This window comes from Erythrolamprus reginae, chromosome 11, assembly GCF_031021105.1.
Source record: "Erythrolamprus reginae isolate rEryReg1 chromosome 11, rEryReg1.hap1, whole genome shotgun sequence".
NCBI classification, from domain to species: Eukaryota; Metazoa; Chordata; class Lepidosauria; order Squamata; family Dipsadidae; genus Erythrolamprus; species Erythrolamprus reginae.
The window spans coordinates 30,287,235-30,307,940 of record NC_091960.1 but is presented as its reverse complement, the minus strand read 5'-3'; the positions used below and the strand labels follow the sequence as shown (position 1 = coordinate 30,307,940).

Sequence of the window (20,706 nt, the reverse complement as noted above, 5' to 3'; positions counted from 1 at the left end):
TCTCTCTCACACACACACATGGTGGTACTAAAGGGGACATGGGGTGAAGGGTGAAGGAGGGCTCTCCAGATTCCTTGCCACCGGTCACCTGCCAGGGTTCTAGCCCTCTTCTGAGCCCTCCACTACCCCACTTGCAACAGATTCACCTTACGCAACTAGACTTACAATCCTAGGTTTAGAAAGATTATAACTACGTCACCTTAAACACAACGTAAGCACAGCCCATAAAATCATCTGCTACAACATCCTTCCTGTCAACAACTGCTTCAGCTTCAACCACGACAATACGCAAGCACACAGCAGATACAAACCCAAAGTAAACCGCTTCAAAATCGACTGCAGGAAATACAACTTTAGTAACTGAGTAGTTAATGCATGAACTCACTATGTGACTCTGTAGTATCATCACCTAACCCTCAAAACTTTATTTTTTTATTTTTTTATTTTTTTATTTTTTTATTTATTCATTTATTCATTCATTCTTTCTTTCATTCATTCATTCATTCATTCATTCATTCATTCATTTGTCCAATACACAAATACATAGGAAGAAAATAGACATGTGGTAATATATATAAGGGTAAAAGTGAACCTAGAGGAGAGGATATATGAAAGGAAGAGAATATATGTGATAGGTGAAAGAGAGGAAAGACAATTGGACAGGGGACGAAAGGCACACCAGTGCACTTATGCTCGCCCCTTACTGGCCTCTTAGGAACCTGGAGAGGTCAATCGTGGAGAGTCTAGGGGAGAAATGTTGGGGGTTAGGGGTTGACACTTACTCTTAGACTGTCCACTGTTGACCTCTCCCATTTCCTGAGAGGTCAGTAAGGGGCGTGCATAAGTGCACCAGAGTGCCTTCCATTCCTCGTCCTAATGTTTCTCTCTTACTGGCATCATGTACATAAACATTGTTATTTCTTTGTATACTACTAATATGTACTTCACAAATTAAATAAAATAAATAGTTTGGAGGCATTGAAAGACCCAGAAAGGTATAATAAGATCTTGCCCCAATGACCAATAAATGTGATGCATGGTGTGATTGGATTGTTTGATTGAGTAATACATTGGGGGTTTAGTTACAGTTTTTTAATGTATTAGATTTGTCGTGTATGCTTTGTTTCTATATTGATTCTGTGAGCCGCCCCGAGTTTTCAGAGAAGGGCGGCATACAAATCTAATAAATAATAATAATGACAACAACAACAATAACAGGTTGAAGTGGGAGGAAGTGATGAAGGGAATGGCCTAAAGGTGTTTTTCTAAAGGTGCTTCTTCAATTCTCTTCTTCTTGGATAAGAAGCAAAACATTTTTGAAAAAAACAGCAAGAAAGTTCACTTGCCTTTTGGAAAAACAACTTTGGGATGACCAGGACCTAAATCAGGAGGGTGGGGGTAGTACGGACCTTTGGGGGCAGTTGGTTCCAGAGAGCCGGGGCCGCCACAGAGTAGGCCCTCCCATGCGATCACGTCAGCTGACATTGTCTAGCTGAGTGTTTCCCAACCTTGGCAACTTGAAGATATCTGGACTTCAACTCCCAGAATTCCCTAGCCAGCGAAAGCTGCCTGGGGAATTCTGGGAATTGAAGTCCAGATATCTTCAAGTTGCCAAGGTTGGGAAACACTGGTCTGGCTGATGGGACCCAGAGGAGGCCAACTCTTCGCCTTCCGTAAAGGTTTAAAGACCTATCTGTGCCCCCAGGCTTGGGGCCATTGGACCCTAGCCCTCTGGCCGACATATGTAGTATGCCTTGCTGTATGAATGGGAATGAATGATTTTAAATGTTATTAGAGTTTTTAAAGGTTTTTAGCTGTATTAATTGGATTTTTTTAGATACGTATAGTGTATATTGTTTTGATATGTTGTGAGCCGCCCTGAGTCCTAGGAGAGGGGCAGCATACAAATCCAATAAAGAAATAATAAACAATAGCTTTATCAAGGAGCTACCAAGAAGGAAAGAACACTCCCACCAATATTGGCAGTCCACCTGTATATAAACAGAGAGCAAACCTCACTCCTTCTAACAGTGATGAGGTTAAATGGTTGGGCAATTATTCAGGACATGCTTGTGCCATAATAGGAGCATGGGAGAAAAAGCTTGAATCAGATTGGTTCTTTTCAGGTGTTGATGGCTTTTATTATTATTATTATTATTATTATTATTATTATTATTATTATTATTAATTAGATTTGTATGCCGCCCCTCTCCGAAGACTCGGGGCGGCTAACAACAATATAAAAAGACAATGTAAACAAATCTAATATTAAAAACAATCTAAAAAACCCCAATTTACAAAAAAACCCCCACCACTCATACATACAAGCATAACATGTATAAATTCTATAAGCCTAGGGGGAAGAAAAATTTGAATTACCCCATGCCTGACGACAGAGGTGGGTTTTAAGGAGCTTGCGAAAGGCAAGGAGGGTGGGGGCAGTTCTGATCTCCGGGGGGAGCTGGTTCCAGAGGGTCGGGGCCGCCACAGAGAAGGCTCTTTTCCTGGGTCCCGCCAAACGACATTGCTTAGTCGATGGGACCCGGAGAAGGCCAACTCTGTGGGACCTAACTGGTCACTGGGATTCGTGCTGCAATTCCATTTTGGATCCAGATATCCGAGGGCCAAGCCACCTGCAGCAGCACCTTACTGAAAAAACAGAAGCCCCGAGAGGGCCTGGGATTTGCTAGAAGGGAGAACACAAAACCTCCATTCTCTGCGATGGGCTGCGGATTGCAGTTATCCAGACACAACAAGATTAGCGGAAGGATGGGCGGTCCACCCCGCTGCCAAATTATTATGTTTCTTTGTCTGCCCAAACTGAGAGGTGGAGGAGAGAAAAGGGGAAACAGGGATTAGCGGTCAATCTACCACCCACCCCTAGCGACCCTGCTTTTGTATCCTTCAGACTCAGCTGCAAAGTGGAATGCAAAAGATTTTTAAGCGGCTACTCAGTCCTTGCGTAAGAGGAAAGTATTTGGCGAGAGATGGCCGAGCTCAAGAATGAATTAGGTCCTATGAATTAGCTCAAGTACGAACCAGCAAGGAGCCTGTATTTCTAAATTTTATCTGTTGGAGATACCACTCCTGGCCCCAGTGGACTCTTGGTACCCTTCCCAAAACTTCAATTTCTATCCATCAAACCCAGACCAGATTTATGTTCCATTCCTAAAGGTTCCGGGCATGCAATGTGCTGCTTATTTCAATAGTTGTACCTTGTGTGTGTAATGTGTGTGTCAGTGGTTTCCTGGAGTCCTCTGTAAGGATTTTAAGATCCTGCTTCTAAAGTGTCACTTCTAGCTCACATCCCTTTACTGTATTAAATGAAAAATGGGTTTGTGTTCCAAGCCTGCATCATTTTGCATAACAACAATCTTCACCAGTATAGTGTCAATCTTGTCTTCAGAGCAGAATGTCCATCCTTAGTAAGTTTAAAGATTTTTAGACTTCAATTCCCAGAATCTATGTATCTGTCTGTCTGTCCGTCCGTCCGTCCATCCATCCGTCCATCCATCCCTCCCTCCTTCCATCCCTCCTTCCATCCCTCCCCCCCTCCCTCCATCTATCTATCATCTATCATCTATCGATCATCTCTCTCTCTCTCTTTCTCCATCCATCCATCCATCCATCCATCCATCCATCCATCCATCCATCTATAACATCTATACTTACCCTTTACTCCTCTCTTTGTGATCTCTCTGTCTTTGTCTCTCTCTCTCTCTATCATCTATATCAGTGTTTCCCAACCTTGGCAACTTGAAGATATTTGGATTTCAATTCCCAGAATTCCCCAGCCAGCAAGTTGGGAAACACTGATCTGTATCATCTATCTATCATTCTCTCTGTGCAGTTGCTGTAATATTGAAGTCCTCTGTTCGTTCTGACTATATAGCTAAGTGGTAGCTGCCCTTGCTGAAATGGTGGTACCTCCAATCAGTAAATGCTATATTTACAACCTCTAAATTAGTCCCATTAGTAGAACCTAGCACAGACTTTGCTTCTAAAACTGCTCCAAGCCAGCATCATCTCCCCACGCTAAGCCTCAGGGTTACTCCAATCCTGCTGGTTTTGAGAAACAAACAAATAACAGGGCCCCGATGATAAAGATAAATGACAACATGGTGACCTCAGGCCATCACCTGGGGAGATAACGATGTATCTGTTAAATTCCCCAGACCTCTCCATGCACTGTATATATATATATACACACACACTTCTTCCTCAGGCTCCCCCCCCCCCAATTTTAAAAATAAGAGACAGTTAAATAGAAGCCAACTGGAACAAGATTGCAAAAGAAGGAATGCAAACCTTGGCCCTTTCCCAATGCCAACACCAGCTGTGCCCCAAATAGGAACTTCGGCTCTCATTGTGGAAGGTGTTAAATTGATTAAACCCTGCTGTTCCCCTCGGCTCTAAAAGGACCCGAAAAGAAGTTTGAGACCCTGTAAAAAATTTCCCTGCATATTTGAAACTTGAAACTCCATGACTTTGTCTCATTTGAGGGGTTCTTTCTAAGGGTGGTGGGTTTTTTTGGAGGGAGGGGTGTACAGTTTTTGCTGGGCAAAAAAAGTTACCAATGTTACCTTCCGGGTTCTTTTAGACCCAGAGTTTTAAAAGGTTGGTTCTAACTACTGGAATCGTCTTTTTGAATACTTTTTTCATGAGTATACTAATTTATTTATTTATTAGATTTGTATGCCGCCCCTCTCCGTAGACTTGGGGGGCTCACAGCAATAATAAACAATATATAACAAATCTAATAATTTTAAAAAAACACTAAAAAACCCATTATTAAAAGCAAACATACATATAAGCATACCATACATAACTGTATAGGCCCGGGGGAGATGTTTCAGTTCCCCCATGTCTGACGGCAAAGGTGGGTTTTAAGGAGCTTAGGAAAGGCGAGGAGGGTGGGGGCAGTTCAAATCTCTGGGGGGAGCTGGTTCCAGAGGGTCGGGGCTGCCACAGAGAAGGCTCTTCCCCTGGGTCCCGCCAAACTGCATTGTTTAGTTGACGGGACCTAGAGAAGGCCAACTCTGTGGGACCTAATTGGTCGCTGGGATTCGTGCGGCAGAAAGTGGTCCCGGAGACATTCTGGCCTGATGCCATGAAGGGCTTTATAGGTCATAACCAACACTTTGAATTGTGACCGGAAACTGATCGGCAACCAATGCAGACTGCGGAGTGTTGGTGTAACATGGGCATACCTGGGGAAGCCCATGATTGCTCTCGCAGCTGCATTCTGCACGATCTGAAGTTTCCAAACACTTTTCAAAGGTAGCCCCATGTAGAGAGCGTTACAGTAGTCGAACCTCGAGGTGATGAGGGCATGAGTGACTGTGAGCAGTGAGTCCCGGTCCAGATAGGGCCGCAACTGGTGCACCAGGCGAACCTGGGCAAACGTCCCCCTCGCCACAGCCTAAAGATGTTTCTCTAATGTGAGCATTAATTTGAACATTTCTGAACACAATGAAATGAAAATTGAAGTGAAAAAATTAATGCTTATTTGTTTATTTTGCTCATAAAAGCACAGAATTTCTTCCAAATTAATTTGAGGCTTATTAATTCTTCCCTCGACCTCTGACAGGTGGCCAAAAGTCCTAATTGCTTCCAAATCCTACTTCTTTCCCTGTAGACATTTTCTTGCCTAGTTGCTAGACTTGTTGTATGCCCAAGAACCAGGAATGTCATACAAGGCAAACAAACTATCACTTACCCTCGTTTGCACTTTTTATAGACTTTATAGATGCTTTCTTCGGGCAGGCCATATTTTTCCGAAATCTGGAAAATGAAAAAGAATAGTTTTACATCGATCTGCGCATTCCGATGAATGGATTCCTGGGCTTATAAAACTCGCCGTTGGTACATGTAATACTTCCCCATTCATTTCGCTCAATTCTGACCATAAACCAGTTGCAATTGCATCATCCTTAGAGATTCCCATGTCGAAATCAAACAACCGAGAGCTGAAAACTAACCTACTCAGTGATAAAGAGCATCAGATCCAGGAAAACCCTGTTCAAATCCTATTCTAGTATCGGAATTATGATGGCTTAGGCCAACAATCTTGGCAACTTTAAGACTTGTGGGCTTCAACTCCCAGAATTCCACAAGTCTTAAATTTGCCAGGTTTGTGGACCCCTGGCTTAGGCTAATCTCTGTTTCTAATGTTTATTTCTCCCTTCTGAAATTCTGGTTTAAATCTTTCCTTGCAACGCAAGAACAATGCATGGTTTCCCATGCAGTTGGGAGAGGATTAAAAAAAAAAAAATCAAGAGGATGTTGTGGTTCAGCCTGAGTCAGATGAAAGACCAGCTGCGTCTCTGCTGGCTCCATGCCCGGGGGAGGATGAGAGCGGAGAGGAAAGTGACGAGGAAGAAAGGCCTGGGAGCCCTGGGGAGGGGCTCTCTCAAGCCAGTAGCTTGGATTCTCTAGAGTCTCTGGAGTCATTGGATGACGAAGCACAAGCTGTCATTAGCATGCGACAGAGATGCATAGATCAAAGGAGGAATCAATTGAAGAACTATTATCAGCGTTGAATGAGGAACACCAGGGGGTTGGGTGTGGTCCTCATTAGCAGGGAAGGGTTTATAAGGCAGGCAAACTCTTGCGGCAGTGTGGAGTGTTATCAGAGTGGAGTTGCTGTTATCTGCATTGTCTCAGCGTTTCTGTTCCTGGCTCGTGGCCCAGCAGTCTTGAAGACCCGTGGGAGGTTTGTGCCTGTTAGCAACAGCCTCGTTTGTCATCAAGAATCCTGTGTTTTTGTATGAACAAATGCCTTTGTGTATCTATTTGGAGTTCCAGTGTTTTCCTGATTTGTAAGGACATTTTCTGTTGGCTTCTTTTCTCTTTACCATTATAAAACTGTGTTTGGATTCTACCGGTGTGTCTGGCTTATCTTTTTGGGTTGGTCATAGCTTCTGGAGTGACCCAGACAGAACAGAGGATGGCTGCAATGGTGTGGTTACACAATCATGGCCACCATTGTGACTCCCCCCCACCTATTTTTGATTATCCCCCTAGAACAATAGATTTTGTATCTTAGGAAGACCTTCCTAACATCTGGTGTGAAGTTCTATCAATACTCAACCATGGTTCACAGGTCAAGCTTAGTTTGCTTTAGTCATTATTTGTTGAATAAGCCTCAAAGTCAAGATTCACAAATTGTACTAAGCCAAAAGCAAACAAACAGTATTTTTGCATCGCAGAGGCTGAGAACCAGCCTATAACATATGATGTAGAGCAGTGATAGCAAACCTATGGTACAGGTACCACAGGTGGCACATGGAGCCATATCTGCTGGCATGCGAGCTGTTATTATTATTATTATTTATTGGATTTGTATGCCGCCCCTCTCCGTAGACTCGGGGCGGCTAACAACAATGATAAAAACAGCATGTAACAATCCAATACTAAAACAACTAAAAACCCTTATTATAAAACCAAACATACACACTAACATACCATGCAGAAATTGTAAAGGCCTAGGGGGAAGGAATATCTCAGTTTCTCCATGCCTGATGGCAGAGTGGGGTTTTAAGGAGCTTACGAAAGGCGAGGAGGGTGGGGGCCATTCTAATCTCTGGGGGGAGCTGGTTCCAGAGGGCCGTGGCCGCCACAGAGAAGGCTCTTCCCCTGGGTCCTGCAAAATTACATTGTTTAATTGACGGGACTCGGAGAAGACCCACTCTGTGGGACCTAACTGGTCGCTGGGATTCGTGCGGCAGAAGGTGGTCTTGCCCTAGCTCAGCTCCAACCTGAATGTATGTGGTGGCCAGCTGATATTTTGCTCCTACAGAGGCTCTGGGAGGGCATTCAAAGTGTTGGTCATCACCTATAAAGCCCTTCATGGCATCGGACCAGAATATCTCCGAGACCGCCTTCTGCTGCACGAATCCCAGCGACCGATTAGGTCCCACAGAGTGGGCCTTCTCCGGGTCCCGTCAACTAAACAATGTCGGTTGGCAGGTCCCAGGGGAAGAGCCTTCTCTGTGGCGGCCCCGACTCTCTGGAACCAACTCCCCCCAGAGATTAGAACTGCCCCCACCCTCCTTGCCTTTCGTAAACTCCTCAAAACCCACCTTTGCTGTCAGGCATGAGGGAACTGAGATATCTCCCCCGGGCCTATACAATTTATGTATGGTATGTTTGTACGTATGTCTGCTTAATAATGGGGTTTTTAAAATATTTTAAATTTTAAATTATTAGATTTGTTATGAACTGTTTTATTGTGTTGTGAGCCGCCCCGAGTCTATGGAGAGGGGCGGCATACAAATCTAATAAATAATAATAATAATAATAATAATAATAATAATAATAATAATAATAATAATAATAATAATTATTATTATTATTATTATTTTATTTATTTTTTGGCTTCCAGAGAACCTCAGGGGGGTTGCGGGGAGGGCGTTTTACCCTCCCCTGGCTGCAGGGAAGCCTTTGGAGCTTGGGGAAGGCAAAACATGATGCTACTGGGCCCACCAAAAGTTGGGAAGCAGGCCATTTACGGCCTCCAGAGGACCTCTGGGAGAGAAGGGAAGCTGTTTTCGAATGTGTGATAGCGCATGCCCACACTCTTTCGGCACCCAAGGAAAAAAATATTCGCCATCACTGGTATAAGGTTTCCTGTCTAAGCAGGGGGTTGGACTAGAAGACCCCCAAGGTCCCTTCCAACTCTGTTATTGTACAGGATTCTATTCTAACTTCTCAGCCATCCCTTTTTTGGGGGAAAGCTACAGCCTCATTTCAGCAAATAGAGAAACCATTTTAGTGTGGAAAACTACAGCTCCCAAGGAGGCAATTTCAGAAAAAAAAAAAGAAATTTGTTATTTGCTCTTCTCCAGTTTGAAAGTGTGCAAAAGCAGGGCACACACTGACAGAGAGAGACACACACACACATAAAGCAAAGCCATAAATATGGCTATCAGATCATTTCAGGAGATTGTTTGCTTTATTCCCCGCCTCAGCAAAGCCCAGCCGAGGGTTATCAGGAACCGGCGTTGATAAACATCACAGAAATATGCTCGAGCATTGTGTGCTCTTTAAACAGTGAGCAAATGTGCCTGGCGGTAGAGGGAAGGGGGAGAACTTCCAGCCAGGCCAAAATCTAGAGAGAAAAGGAGCAGAGAATGAACAGGGGAACGGTCTCCAGAAACAGGCCTAGAACCAAATCTTCACAGAAACTTTAAAAGTAGGAACTGTTTGTTGTTTAAGCTCTGTTTGTCTCTATGGTATATATTGGTGATGGTGAACCTATGGCACGTGTGCCACAGGTGACACGTGGAGTCAATTGTGTCAACCCCTAACCCCCAACCCCCCTTAGACTCTCCACGATTGACCCCTCCAGGTTCCTAAGAGGCCAGTAAGGGGCGTACATAAGTGCACTGGTGTGCCTTTCGTCCCCTGTCCAATTGTCTTTCCTTTCTCTCACCTATCATATATATTCTCTCCCTTTCATATATCTTCTCCTCTAAGTTCACTTTTACGGTTATGTATATTACCACATGTCTTTTTTTCTTCCTATGTATTTGTGTATTGGACAAATGAATAAAATAAAAAAATAAAAATAAATATTGCCCTACGTCAGCTCCAGCGAGCGGTGATTTTCGGCCTTCTTTTCGGCCGTTTTTGCTCTCCTCAGAGTTTAGGAAAGCCTCCTAAAGCCTGGGGAGGGTGAAAAACGGCTCATTTCCAAACCTCTGGTTGGCCCATTTTTCGCCATCCCCAGGCTTCAGGAGGCTTTCGTGAACTCTGAGAATGGCAACAAAAATGGCCCAAAGGCCCAACCGGAAGTTTGTTTCTGAACTTCCGGTTGGACCAGTGGGCTGTTTTTCGCTCTCCCCAGGATTTAGGAGGCTCTCCTGAACCCTGCAGACAGCGAAAAACAGCCCAGTGGGCCTACCAGAAGTGCAGAAGCTTCAGTGAGGACTGTGTGCATGCGCAGGTGGGGGCCAGTGGGTGGGGGGAATCGTGTGCATTGCCCAGGTCAGGTTGTCAATGGGCTACATCAGCAGTGGATTGCTCCCGGTTCAGAGAACCCATAGTGGCAGGATTTAGAACCCACTACTGGCAGTAGAAGGTTGCTACCAGTACATAGGGGACAGTGCACTGGTAGCAGCCACCAGATTGCACACAGCCAGTCCTATGGATGCCACCATCTTTTTTCCGTATTTTTGTTTCATGCACATGCGCAGAAGCAAAATCTCACAAGGGGACGTGCATGTGAGATTTCAGCAATTTTTAGCTTCTGCGCATCCATGGAAGCCAAATAATTATAGAAATCTCATTCACACATGCATCTCATGAGATTTTGGTGCATTTTTGCTTCTTGTGCATGCACAGAAGCAAAAACATGCTGGGGGGCAGGTGCATAGCGCGCATGCAGGTAGCAAGACAACCAAAGCTGCACGCATGGGGGTAATGGCAATATGCCCCTGGTGCAGGGGGTGGAATGTGCAGGAGGGGCATTGCATTATGTGTGTGGGCACTCGCGCATGTGCAACAGTGCGCACGTGCACACTTTCTGCACCCAACGGAAAAAAGGTTCGCCATCTCTGATTCTAATGCCAAGACAGCCACCTCCCATGCTGTAGGCTGACCAAGGAGAGGAACTCACCGCATTTCTCAAGCCTTTGAGATCGGGGGTCTTCAGCATGAGAGCGTCAAAAACTTCCTCGGATTCTCGTCGGACGTAGAGCAGGACTGAAAGACACAAGAGAGAAGGGTCAAATGAATCTGCTGATGCAGGAAAAGAAGGAAGCCCCCTTTTCTCTCCTTCCAATATAGAACCTCACAAACCCATTGCGTTTTTTCTTTGAGGCCCCTATTTCTCACAACCTCATCTCACACACTCCCATGTTTCTCTACTATCCCTGGGCACAGACTATCATCCATCCATCCATCCATCCATCCATCCATCCATCCATCCATCCATCCGTCTGTCTGTCTATCTATCTTAATCTCTCTGTCTCTCTCTCTCTGTCTCTCTCTCTCTGTCTGTCTATCTATCTATCTATCTATCTATCTATCTATCTATCTATCTATCTATCTATCTATCTATCTATCTATCTTAATCTCTCTCTCTCTCATCTATCTATCTTAATCTCTCCCTCTCTCTCTCCCTATTTATCTATCTATCTATCTATCTATCTATCTATCTAAATCTCTCTCTCTCTCTCTATCATCTATCTATCTTAATCTTTATCTATCTATCTATCTATCATCTATCTATCTATCTATCTATCTATCTATCTATCTATCTATCTATCTATCTATCTATCTATCTATCTATCTATCTAATATATCTATTTATTGGACTTGTATGCCATCCCTCTCTGTGGATTTAGGGCGGCTCACAACATATATATAAAAACCCCACCAATGTACAATAAGACATCTGAAATCCAATTAATATAAATAACTAATCTAAAACCATTCTAAAACGGCTAAAACGGCATTAAAAAGAATCATTCATTCAGATTCAAACCACAAACATACCACACACTCGTGGGCCAGAGGCTAGGGTCTAGTGACCCCAAGCCTAGGGGCATAAATAGGTTTTCAGATTCTTGCGGAAGGCGAGGACATTGGGGCCAGTACAAATCTCCAGGGGGAGCTGATTCCAGAGGGCCATCCACCACCCCACAAAGAAGGCTCTTCCCCTAGTCCCCACGAAGTGATATTGTCCAGTTGACGGGACCTGGAGAAGGCCGACTCTGTGGGACCTAACCAGACACTGGGATTCATGCGGCAGTAGGCGGTCCCATAGGTAATCTGGTCCGATGCCATGTAGGGCTTTAATGGCCTAAACTTCACTGCCCTCCGTCCCTGTTCTGCTTCAGAGCAAAAAGCAGGTGATATCAGAACAAATTAAGGAAAGTGATGGATGGATTTATTCAGTTTCTGATAATGTTTTAGTTTCAGATATTGTTTGATTTCTTTTTTTAATTGCGTTGTATCTATTTATATTGCATTTTTATTATTGTTGTAAGCCGCCTTGAGTCCTTCGCGATTGTGTGGCATAGAAGTTGAACAAACAAACAAACAAACAAACAAACCTGCCTCTTCCACCTTACCTCGTTGGGGGTCTTCTTCTTTCACTTGTTTTGCGGCTATGGGATCAAATTGGTCGGGGAAGGAAGGGCAGCTCCGTTTTAAGGGCAAGCTGAGGTTGGGGGAAAAAAAGAAAATGAACAAATTCAGAACTGCCTCTGGGTTGTAATATATAAAACACAAGGGATCTGCCCAAATCAATCAGATGTCCATAACTGAATCTAGACTGCGTAGTGGTTAAAGAGTTAGTTCTAGACCGGAAAGTCTCACATTCAAGGCCCCTTAGAGTCCTCAAGTGGATTTAGTTACATTTTTCAGCTTAATCCACCTTATGGGTAATAGGAAAAACTGCCCAGAACAGAAGAGTATGGACGGGTGAGTGGATGGATTATGAGGGTGGATCGGTGAGTGGGTGGTTGGGTGGATGGATGGATAGATGGATGGATGGACGGATGGACGGATGGACAGATGAACAGATGGGTGAGTGGATGGAAGGATAGATGGGTGAGTGGATGGATAGGAGAGTGGATGGATGGATGGATGAATGGATGGAGGGATGGACAGATGGGTGAGTGGATGGATGGACAGATGGATGAGTGGATGGATGGATGAACAGATGGACGGATGGACAGATGGGTGAGTGGATGGATGGACAGATGGGTGAGTGGATGGATGATGAATGGATGGATGGATGGATGGATGGACAGATGGGTGAGTGGATGGATGGACGGACAGACCAACTTCAAAGCTTTGTCCTTTACAAAAAAGGACAATTCACTTTATTTCATTTATGCTGATATACATGCTGATGGACTACTCTCTCTACTGCTCATAAAGACACCCCAAATGAAGTGTCACCCCCTCATTTGAAACTAGACCCTTAGAGATTCCCAGATGGAAATCACTGACTACGGCACCCCCCTCCCCGCCATATGGGAGCTGAAGCAGGACAGTGACTGTTGAATGTCACCCAACATGCAGCATTCAAGTGTTTCATGGTCCAGAGCACTGAAGGTTTGTATGTAGACCCATGTCTGGATCAAAGACTTAAATATTTCACTTTCCATGAGCTATAAAGGCAACAACTACGGGGAAGCAGACACATTTTTGGCCTCAGATTGTTGACCCCATCCATGCCTCCACCACCAAGGGAAATGTATTACACACCTGTGGGAATCGTGTGGCACTCCAGCAGTAGGTAATACCTGTAAAAAGGAAGGGAGATGTTTTGAACAAAGACAAACAGCCATTTTAAAGCCCTCCCTCAATTTGCAATAACACTGCAAAGCTTTATTTATGGTATTAGATTTAGATTCTGCCTTTTCTTCAAGGGTTCAAAGGGGGCTTGCATGGAAACTCCACTCAAAATATCTCCTTTGCTAAATAGCTTGCTGGATCAGAGGTTGGTTTTTCAATATACAGTGTTCCCTCAATTTCCGCGGGGGATGCGTTCCGAGACCGCCCGCAAAAGATGAATTTCCGCGAAGTAGAGATGTGGAAGTAAATACACTATTTTTGGCTATGAACAGTATCACAAGCCTTCCCTTAACACTTTAAACCCCTGAATTGCAATTTCCCATTCCCTTAGCAACCACTTAGATTATTACTCACCATGTTTATTTATTAAAGTTTATTTTTAAAAATATTTATTAAAGGCAGATGAAAGTTTGCGATGACCTATGACGTCATTGGGTGGGAAAAACCACGGTATAGGGGAAAAACCCGCAAAGTATTTTTTAATTAATATTTTTGAAAAACCGTGGTATAGACTTTTCGCAAAGTTCGAACCCGCGAAAATCGAGGGAACACTGTATGTCCACATTCCTCTTGGGATTTAAGTCATGCTCAACTAATTACACACTTTTACACACCTTCGCTCCTCCTTTTCCTTAAGAGAGATAAGTAGGGGGGTCCAAATCATATGTCATTCCCACAGAGTGTGTTCCTTTCTGGGACAGAGACTCAAATAATTGCTATGCTGACCAAATATTTGGATGTGCACACCATAAGCTTAACCTGGTCATGAATAATCAATTTTCTTGGGTTTGTGTGATAGTCAACCGCATATTAATCAAATGAAATAGGATCATCCAACCAACCCAACCCAACCCAACCCAGCTTTATGACTTGTCCGGATCAGCATGTCGTATGAATACATTGTCTACATATTTACTCACCACTGAATAAAAATTAAACCAACCTACATATCAGATTTACAACCTACGTATCAGATATACAACAAAGTCTACTAACTGTTTAGCTAGGGAGAAAGAAACAGTAGTTTAAGTTGAGTGGTAATATATTAAGAATTTATCATTTATATCTTGCTTTTGTTATATTTTATGAGTTATTCAAAGCGGTATATATAATAATCCTTCCTCCTGCTATTTTCCCCATGACAAAAACCCTGTAAAAGAAGTTGAACTGAGATAGTTTTGACCCTAAACCAACCCAGTTGGCTTTCATTCTTAAAGTGGGATTAGAATTCACAGTTTCCAGGTGGTTGGTCCAAAGTCACAAAGTCAATTTTCATTCTTAAAATGGGACTAGAATTCAGAGTGCCTGGCTTTCTACCCTGATGTTTTAACCATTAAAATGAACTCCCTAGTTATAATCCTGTGAAGACTTTTGCCTTCTGGACAACAACTGATTGTGAATCCTCTCCCCCACAGAAGTTCAACCTTGGTGGATTCTTTTCAACTCAACCGGATCAAAGCATGGATCCATTCCAAAGTCCATGTTTTCTTTACAGAACTCTGGAGGATCTTAGCCATAAGTTGTAGGGCCTCACCGTTGAACATCTTTGGAGGTTTGAAAAATGAACATTTGGGATGAATAAGACTGGCTGCGTTTCCAAGTCACTTTGGGGCTTGAGGTAAGTGATTTCATTGCTGCGATAGCTTGAAACTAAACAGCTTTTCAAACCTAAAAGATAGAAAAGAAAGTTATTTAAAAAAAAAAAAAATCACACTCCTTATTCCAAATTAACAGAAACCTTGAAGTCAGCTATCATACTTGTGGGGAAAATTTCTGGAGTGACCTGATTAAAGATGATAGATACATATGCAGGGTATCCAATTATACACACCCAAACAATCACACTTAAGAGGGGAATTTTATATTTTAAAAAATGTATAAATTAATTGTGCTTTTGGAATCCAGCACTACCATATAGTTTATAAATAAACATTTAAAATATTAGTTATGTTGTATACTTGTTATATCAGCTGATTATAAAATGACTAATTGACACACCATTTAAAAATATCTGTGTAACTGAAATGGAGAAGGGCAGGTTATAAATCTAAATAGAATCATAGAAACATAGAAGATTGACGGCAGAAAAAGACCTCATGGTCCATCTAGTCTGCCCTTATACTATTTCCTGTATTCTATCTTAGGATGGATATATGTTTATCCCAGGCATGAATATTCAATTCCTGTGGATTTACCAACCATGTCTGCTGGAAGTTTGTTCCAAGGATCTACTACTCTTTCAATAAAATAATATTTTCTCACGTTGCTTCTGATCTTTCCCCCAACTAACTTCAGATTGTGCCCCCTTGTTCTTGTGTTCACTTTCCTATTAAAAACACTTCCCTCCTGAATCTTATTTAACCCTTTAACATATTTAAATGTTTCGATCATGTCCCCCCTTTTCCTTCTGTCCTCCAGACCAGTGTTTCCCAACCTTGGCAACTTGAAGATATTTGGACTTCAACTCCCAGAATTCCCCAGCCAGCGAATGCTGGCTGGGGAATTCTGGGAGTTGAAGTCCAGATATCTTCAAGTTGCCAAGGTTGGGAAACACTCCTCCAGACTGGATCTACAGTGGATCTACAAATAAATAGATAAGTAGATAAATAAACCTCTAACAACTACCTTCTCCTATATGACCCTCATGGTCAACTCAAATCATCTTACAGCTTCTTTATAGCCTTCCCCATTTTTGGAAACCTGACTCCTGGTTACTGGAATGACAAGCCTTCGGGCTATGGCGTCCATACAACAAAGCTCTTACTCCAGGGATTTCCCCCCTACCCTTTCTTTGCTATCTTGAAGGCCCCGAGGCAGAGTGTGCCAAGCCTTCCTTGTGGCCTTGGAGCAATCACCGAGGCTCTTGAAACTAGTTCAGTCTGCTATTTCTTTCTTTTTTAAAAAAAAAAATAATCTCGCTGGCTGCTCTTTTACCCTTCTCCCTTTTGCAGTTTTTATGGCTGTTTTTATTTGACATCTTACTTATGATGTTTTGAATATGGATTTGTTTTGTAAGCTTCCCAGAGGGCATGTGTCAACCTTACGGGGTCTAGCTCTGATAGGTAAATAAATAAAATAGAATAAGCAAAGAGAAGGGATTTTAAAATAGGACTTTAAATCCAGCAGGGGCTGGGCTAACCTGGCCTGGCTTGGATTCTAGGTGGAATGTGCAAACTCTTTAGCAGACCAGGTGTTGTGGTTAGCTCTGCCCCAGCTCCTGCCCCAAGGACTGTGGATTTGGGGGAGACATCCACATGCTGCAGGCCTGTTTTGCCCCCGGTGGAATCTGCTGATGAAGGCTCCTCTGACCAAGAAGACATGAGTGACAGGGAGGAGGAGAGTGTGGCAGACAGCTCAGAAGGAGATCAATTATCTAGCTCCTCCTTGGATTCGGAACAAGAGTTAATGATACAGCCACGCATGCGGAGAGCGATGCATAGGCAACAACAACTGAGAGATTATTATCAAAGAAAATGAGGCTACCTGTGGTTGGGTGGGGCTGTGGTAATTAGTGAGGCTGCTATAAATAGCAGCCTGTGGGTTTGGCCATTGTGGAGGATTATCTGATCGTTGTGTTTCATGACTGCTTTACTGACTTTGACCTTTTGTGTGCTGATTTTCCCCCGCTTTGAAACTAAACCAGAGCAAAGTGTGTTTCACTTTGTGAAAGAAGAAGGACTGTGAATTGCCTCACAGCTGCAAGCTAAGTATCACAGAACTGTTAAGGACTTGTATAAATTACCAGTTTGTTTGGAGACCAGTGCTCTTTGCTATCCCAAAAGAGGGCTTAGTTTAAGTGAATTTTCATTATAAAGAACATTGTTTTGAATTTTCAAATGTGTGTGTGTCTGAAATTTGTACCTGTGAATTTTTGGGAGGATTCTACCAGAGAGCCCGACAGAACACTGGGAGTCTATGGTCAGTTTCTTGGGTAGCTGAGAATTAGCAGAATTGCACTGATTTATCTAGAGGGCACCAGATCAGTCAAAGTGGCCTAACAGTAGATGATCTTGTCCATCTGTGCAACTCTAAAGCAACTGACTTCAGAATCAAGATCACATGGAGTGTTAATATCACTTTAAAATGCCTTGGTAAGGCCACACTTGGAATGCTGCATTCAGTTTTTGTCACCACGATGCAAAAAGGATGTTGAGACTCTAGAAAGAGTGCAGAGAAGAGTGACAAAGATGACAAGGGGACTGGGGGCTAAAACATATGAAGAACGCTTGCAGGAACTGGGTGTGTCTAGTTTAATGAAAGGAAAGACCAGGGGTGACAGGATAGCTGAGTTCCAATATCTCAGGGGCTGCCACAAAGAAGGGGTCAAGCTATTCTCCAAAGCATTTGAGGGTAGAACAAGAATCAATGGATGGAAACTAATCAAGGAGAGAAGCAATGTAGAACTAAGGAGATATTTCCTATTGGTTTGAACAATTAATCTGTGGAACAGCTTGCCCCCAGAGGTTGTGAATGCTCCAACACTGGAAAATTTTAAGAAGAGATTGGATAACCATGTGTGTGAAATAATGTAGGGTTTTCTGCCCAAGTAGGGGGTTGGACTAGAAGACCTCCAAGGTCCCTCCCAACTCTGTTGTTGTTGTTATATTATTATTATTATTATTATTATTATTATTATTATTATTATTATTATTATTATTATTATAGTACAACACAGCAAACGAGATCACTATGCTGCATTTCGTATTTCATCACCAGTCGGGCGCTTCCCAAGCACCTAGGACTGCGTGATGTAGCGGCGAATTATGTGTGCCGATCCCAGTAAAGCGGCCTTTTGCAATTGACAGATGGACATTTTGTCAATTCCGATGGTTTTCAAATGTCCGCTGAGATCCTTTGGTACTGTGCCCAGCGTGCCAAGTACCACTGGGACCACTTTCACTGGCTTATGCCAGAGTCGTTGCAGCTCGATTTTTAGATCTTCGTATTTCACTAATTTCTCTAGCTGCTTCTCCTCAATTCTGCTGTCTCCTGGGATTGCGATGTCGATGATCCATACTTTCTTTTTCTCCACGATCACAATGTCTGGTGTGTTATGCTTCAGAATTTGGTCAGTCTGAAGTCGGAAGTCCCACAGTAGTTTTGCTTGCTCATTTTCGACCACTTTTTTGGGCTTATGATTATGATTATTTTTATTATTGACTGCTGGAGCAGTCTTTTTATACTGATGCTGTTTCTATTTCCAAAATCCTTAAAAGCAGTTGGAAGTCAATCCATGGCCCTCTTCAGGGCTATTTATTTATTTATTTATTTATTCATTCATTCATTCATTCATTCATTCATTCATTCATTCATTCATTCATTCGATTTTTATGCCGCCCTTCTCCTTAGACTCAGGGTGGCTTATAACATGTTAGCAATAGCACTTTTTTTAACAGAGCTAGGCTATTGCCCCCACAATCCGGGTCCTCATTTTACCCACCTCGGAAGGATGGAAAGCTGAGTCAACCTTGAGCCGCTGATGAGATTTGAACCGCTGACCTTCAGATCTACAAGTCAGCTTCAGTGGCCTGCAGTACAGCACTCTACCTGCTGCGCCACCTCGGCTCTTATCTCAATGGCTGAGAAAATTGTCAACCCATCAAAACTAGAATAGATGGGGGGGGAGGCCAGTCAATGGTGGTATTCTCCAAATTACTCAAAATCTCAGCTACTGGTTCTCCAGAACTGGTCGGAACCTGCTGAAATCCACCTCTGCTCTTCACCCCCTCCCCACTCGAGGCCACCAACCCAGAAAGGTTGGGGAACTCTGCTCTAAAGGGAAGGAAGAAAGGTGGAGTGTTTTTCCCAACCATGGGAATTCACAAGGCAGGGCAAGGCTGACATTCCCACCAACTGCGATGGAGTTTCACTGCTTCAAAGAGAAAGTTGGCCTTCCGTGCAATCCGAGGCACATTGTCCCCGAGCTCTCTCGGTGGCTGATAGAGATGGCAGGGTGAGACCACAAAGGTCCATATCTGATTCTGGAGTTGTGCAAAGCAGGAAAGCAGCTCACAAACATGAAGCAGCAGGATTTTCATTTCCAGAAATGACTTTTGTGGTTGTAAGCATCAAGATGGTGATCACGATTGGGGCAATGGAAGATCTCGCCCATTTTAAAAAAAATATGGAACACACAAATAAATGAGCGAGATTCAGTTGACTGATGTGGTTACCATATTGGCTTTTTTTGACCATCCCCTACCATACCCTTTTTTTTAGTACCGTTTCTGCGGGGGAAGCTTAGTGGGCATGGCGGGGGAAGGATACTGCAAAATCTCCATTCCCTCCCCACTCTAGGGGAGAGGGGAAGAGCCTTCTCTGTGGCGGCCCCGGCCCTCTGGAATCAACTCCCCCCGGAGATTAGAACTGCTCCCACCCTGCTTGTCTTCCGTAAACTACTTCAGACCCACCTATACCGCCAGGCATGGGGGATCTGAGACACCTTTCCCCCAGGCTTATTATAATTTATGTTTGGTATGTATGTGCTCTTTGGTTTTTAATTATGATAGGGTTTTTAGTTTTTTTAAAAAATATTATATTTGTGCCAGCATAATATTGTTTTTATCGTTGTGAGCTGCCACGAGTCTTCGGAGAGGGGCGGCATACAAATCTAATAAATTGTTGTTGTTGTTGTTGTTGTTGTTGTTGTTATTATTATTATTATTATTATTATTATTATTATTATTATTATTAATTATTAGATGACAGACATTTCAAAATCCCCATTCCCTCCCAACTCTGTGGCCAGGCAGAGGTGCTCCTTGCCGGTTCTCCAAAGTGCTCAAAATATCCACTACTGTTTCTCCAGAACCAGTCCAAAACCTGCTGGATTTCACCTCTGCTTACAGGTGTCTCCGTTAGTCACCATCCCTGCAGCTTCCTTTGCATGGCCTGGTACCAGCACACAACTCTTTTCCAAAGAGTTTGACCAGAATATCTCCGGGACCGCCTTCTGCCGCACGAATCCCAGCGACGGGTTAGGTCCCTCAGAGTTGGCCTTCTCCAGGTCCCGTCGACTAAACAATGTCATTTGGCGGGACCCAGGGGAAGAGCCTTCTCTGTGGCGGCCCCGACCCTCTGGAACCAACTCCCCCCGGATATCAGGGTTGCCCCCACCCTCCATGCCTTTTGTAAGCTTCTTAAAACCCACCTCTGTCATCAGGCATGGGGGAAGTGAGATATTCCCTTCCCCCTAGGCTTATAACATTTATGCATGGTATGTCTGTTTGTATGATTGGTCTCTTAAATTGGGGTTTTTAAAATTACTTTTTATATTAGATTTGTTATATTTGTCTTTTTTACTGCTGTTAGCCGCCCCGAGTCTGCGGAGAGGGGCGGCATACAAATCAAATAAATAAATGAATGAATGAATGAATGAATGAATGAATGAAG

At 43.3% G+C, this 20,706-nt stretch overlaps 1 protein-coding gene across 1 annotated transcript in view; it reads right to left on the bottom strand.

Moving 5' to 3' along the window:
• The window catches only part of GRHL3 (grainyhead like transcription factor 3), an 89,076-nt gene that overhangs the window by 10,115 nt on the left and 58,255 nt on the right, over positions 1–20,706 (bottom strand). Inside the window, exons 11-15 of the mRNA XM_070764219.1 lie at positions 14,849–14,982; positions 13,225–13,262; positions 12,081–12,169; positions 10,622–10,707; positions 5,720–5,784 (exon numbers count right to left, since the gene is read on the bottom strand). Of these exons, the coding sequence (XP_070620320.1) occupies positions 5,720–5,784; positions 10,622–10,707; positions 12,081–12,169; positions 13,225–13,262; positions 14,849–14,982 (412 nt within the window). The remainder of the gene's footprint in view (positions 1–5,719; positions 5,785–10,621; positions 10,708–12,080; positions 12,170–13,224; positions 13,263–14,848; positions 14,983–20,706) is intronic.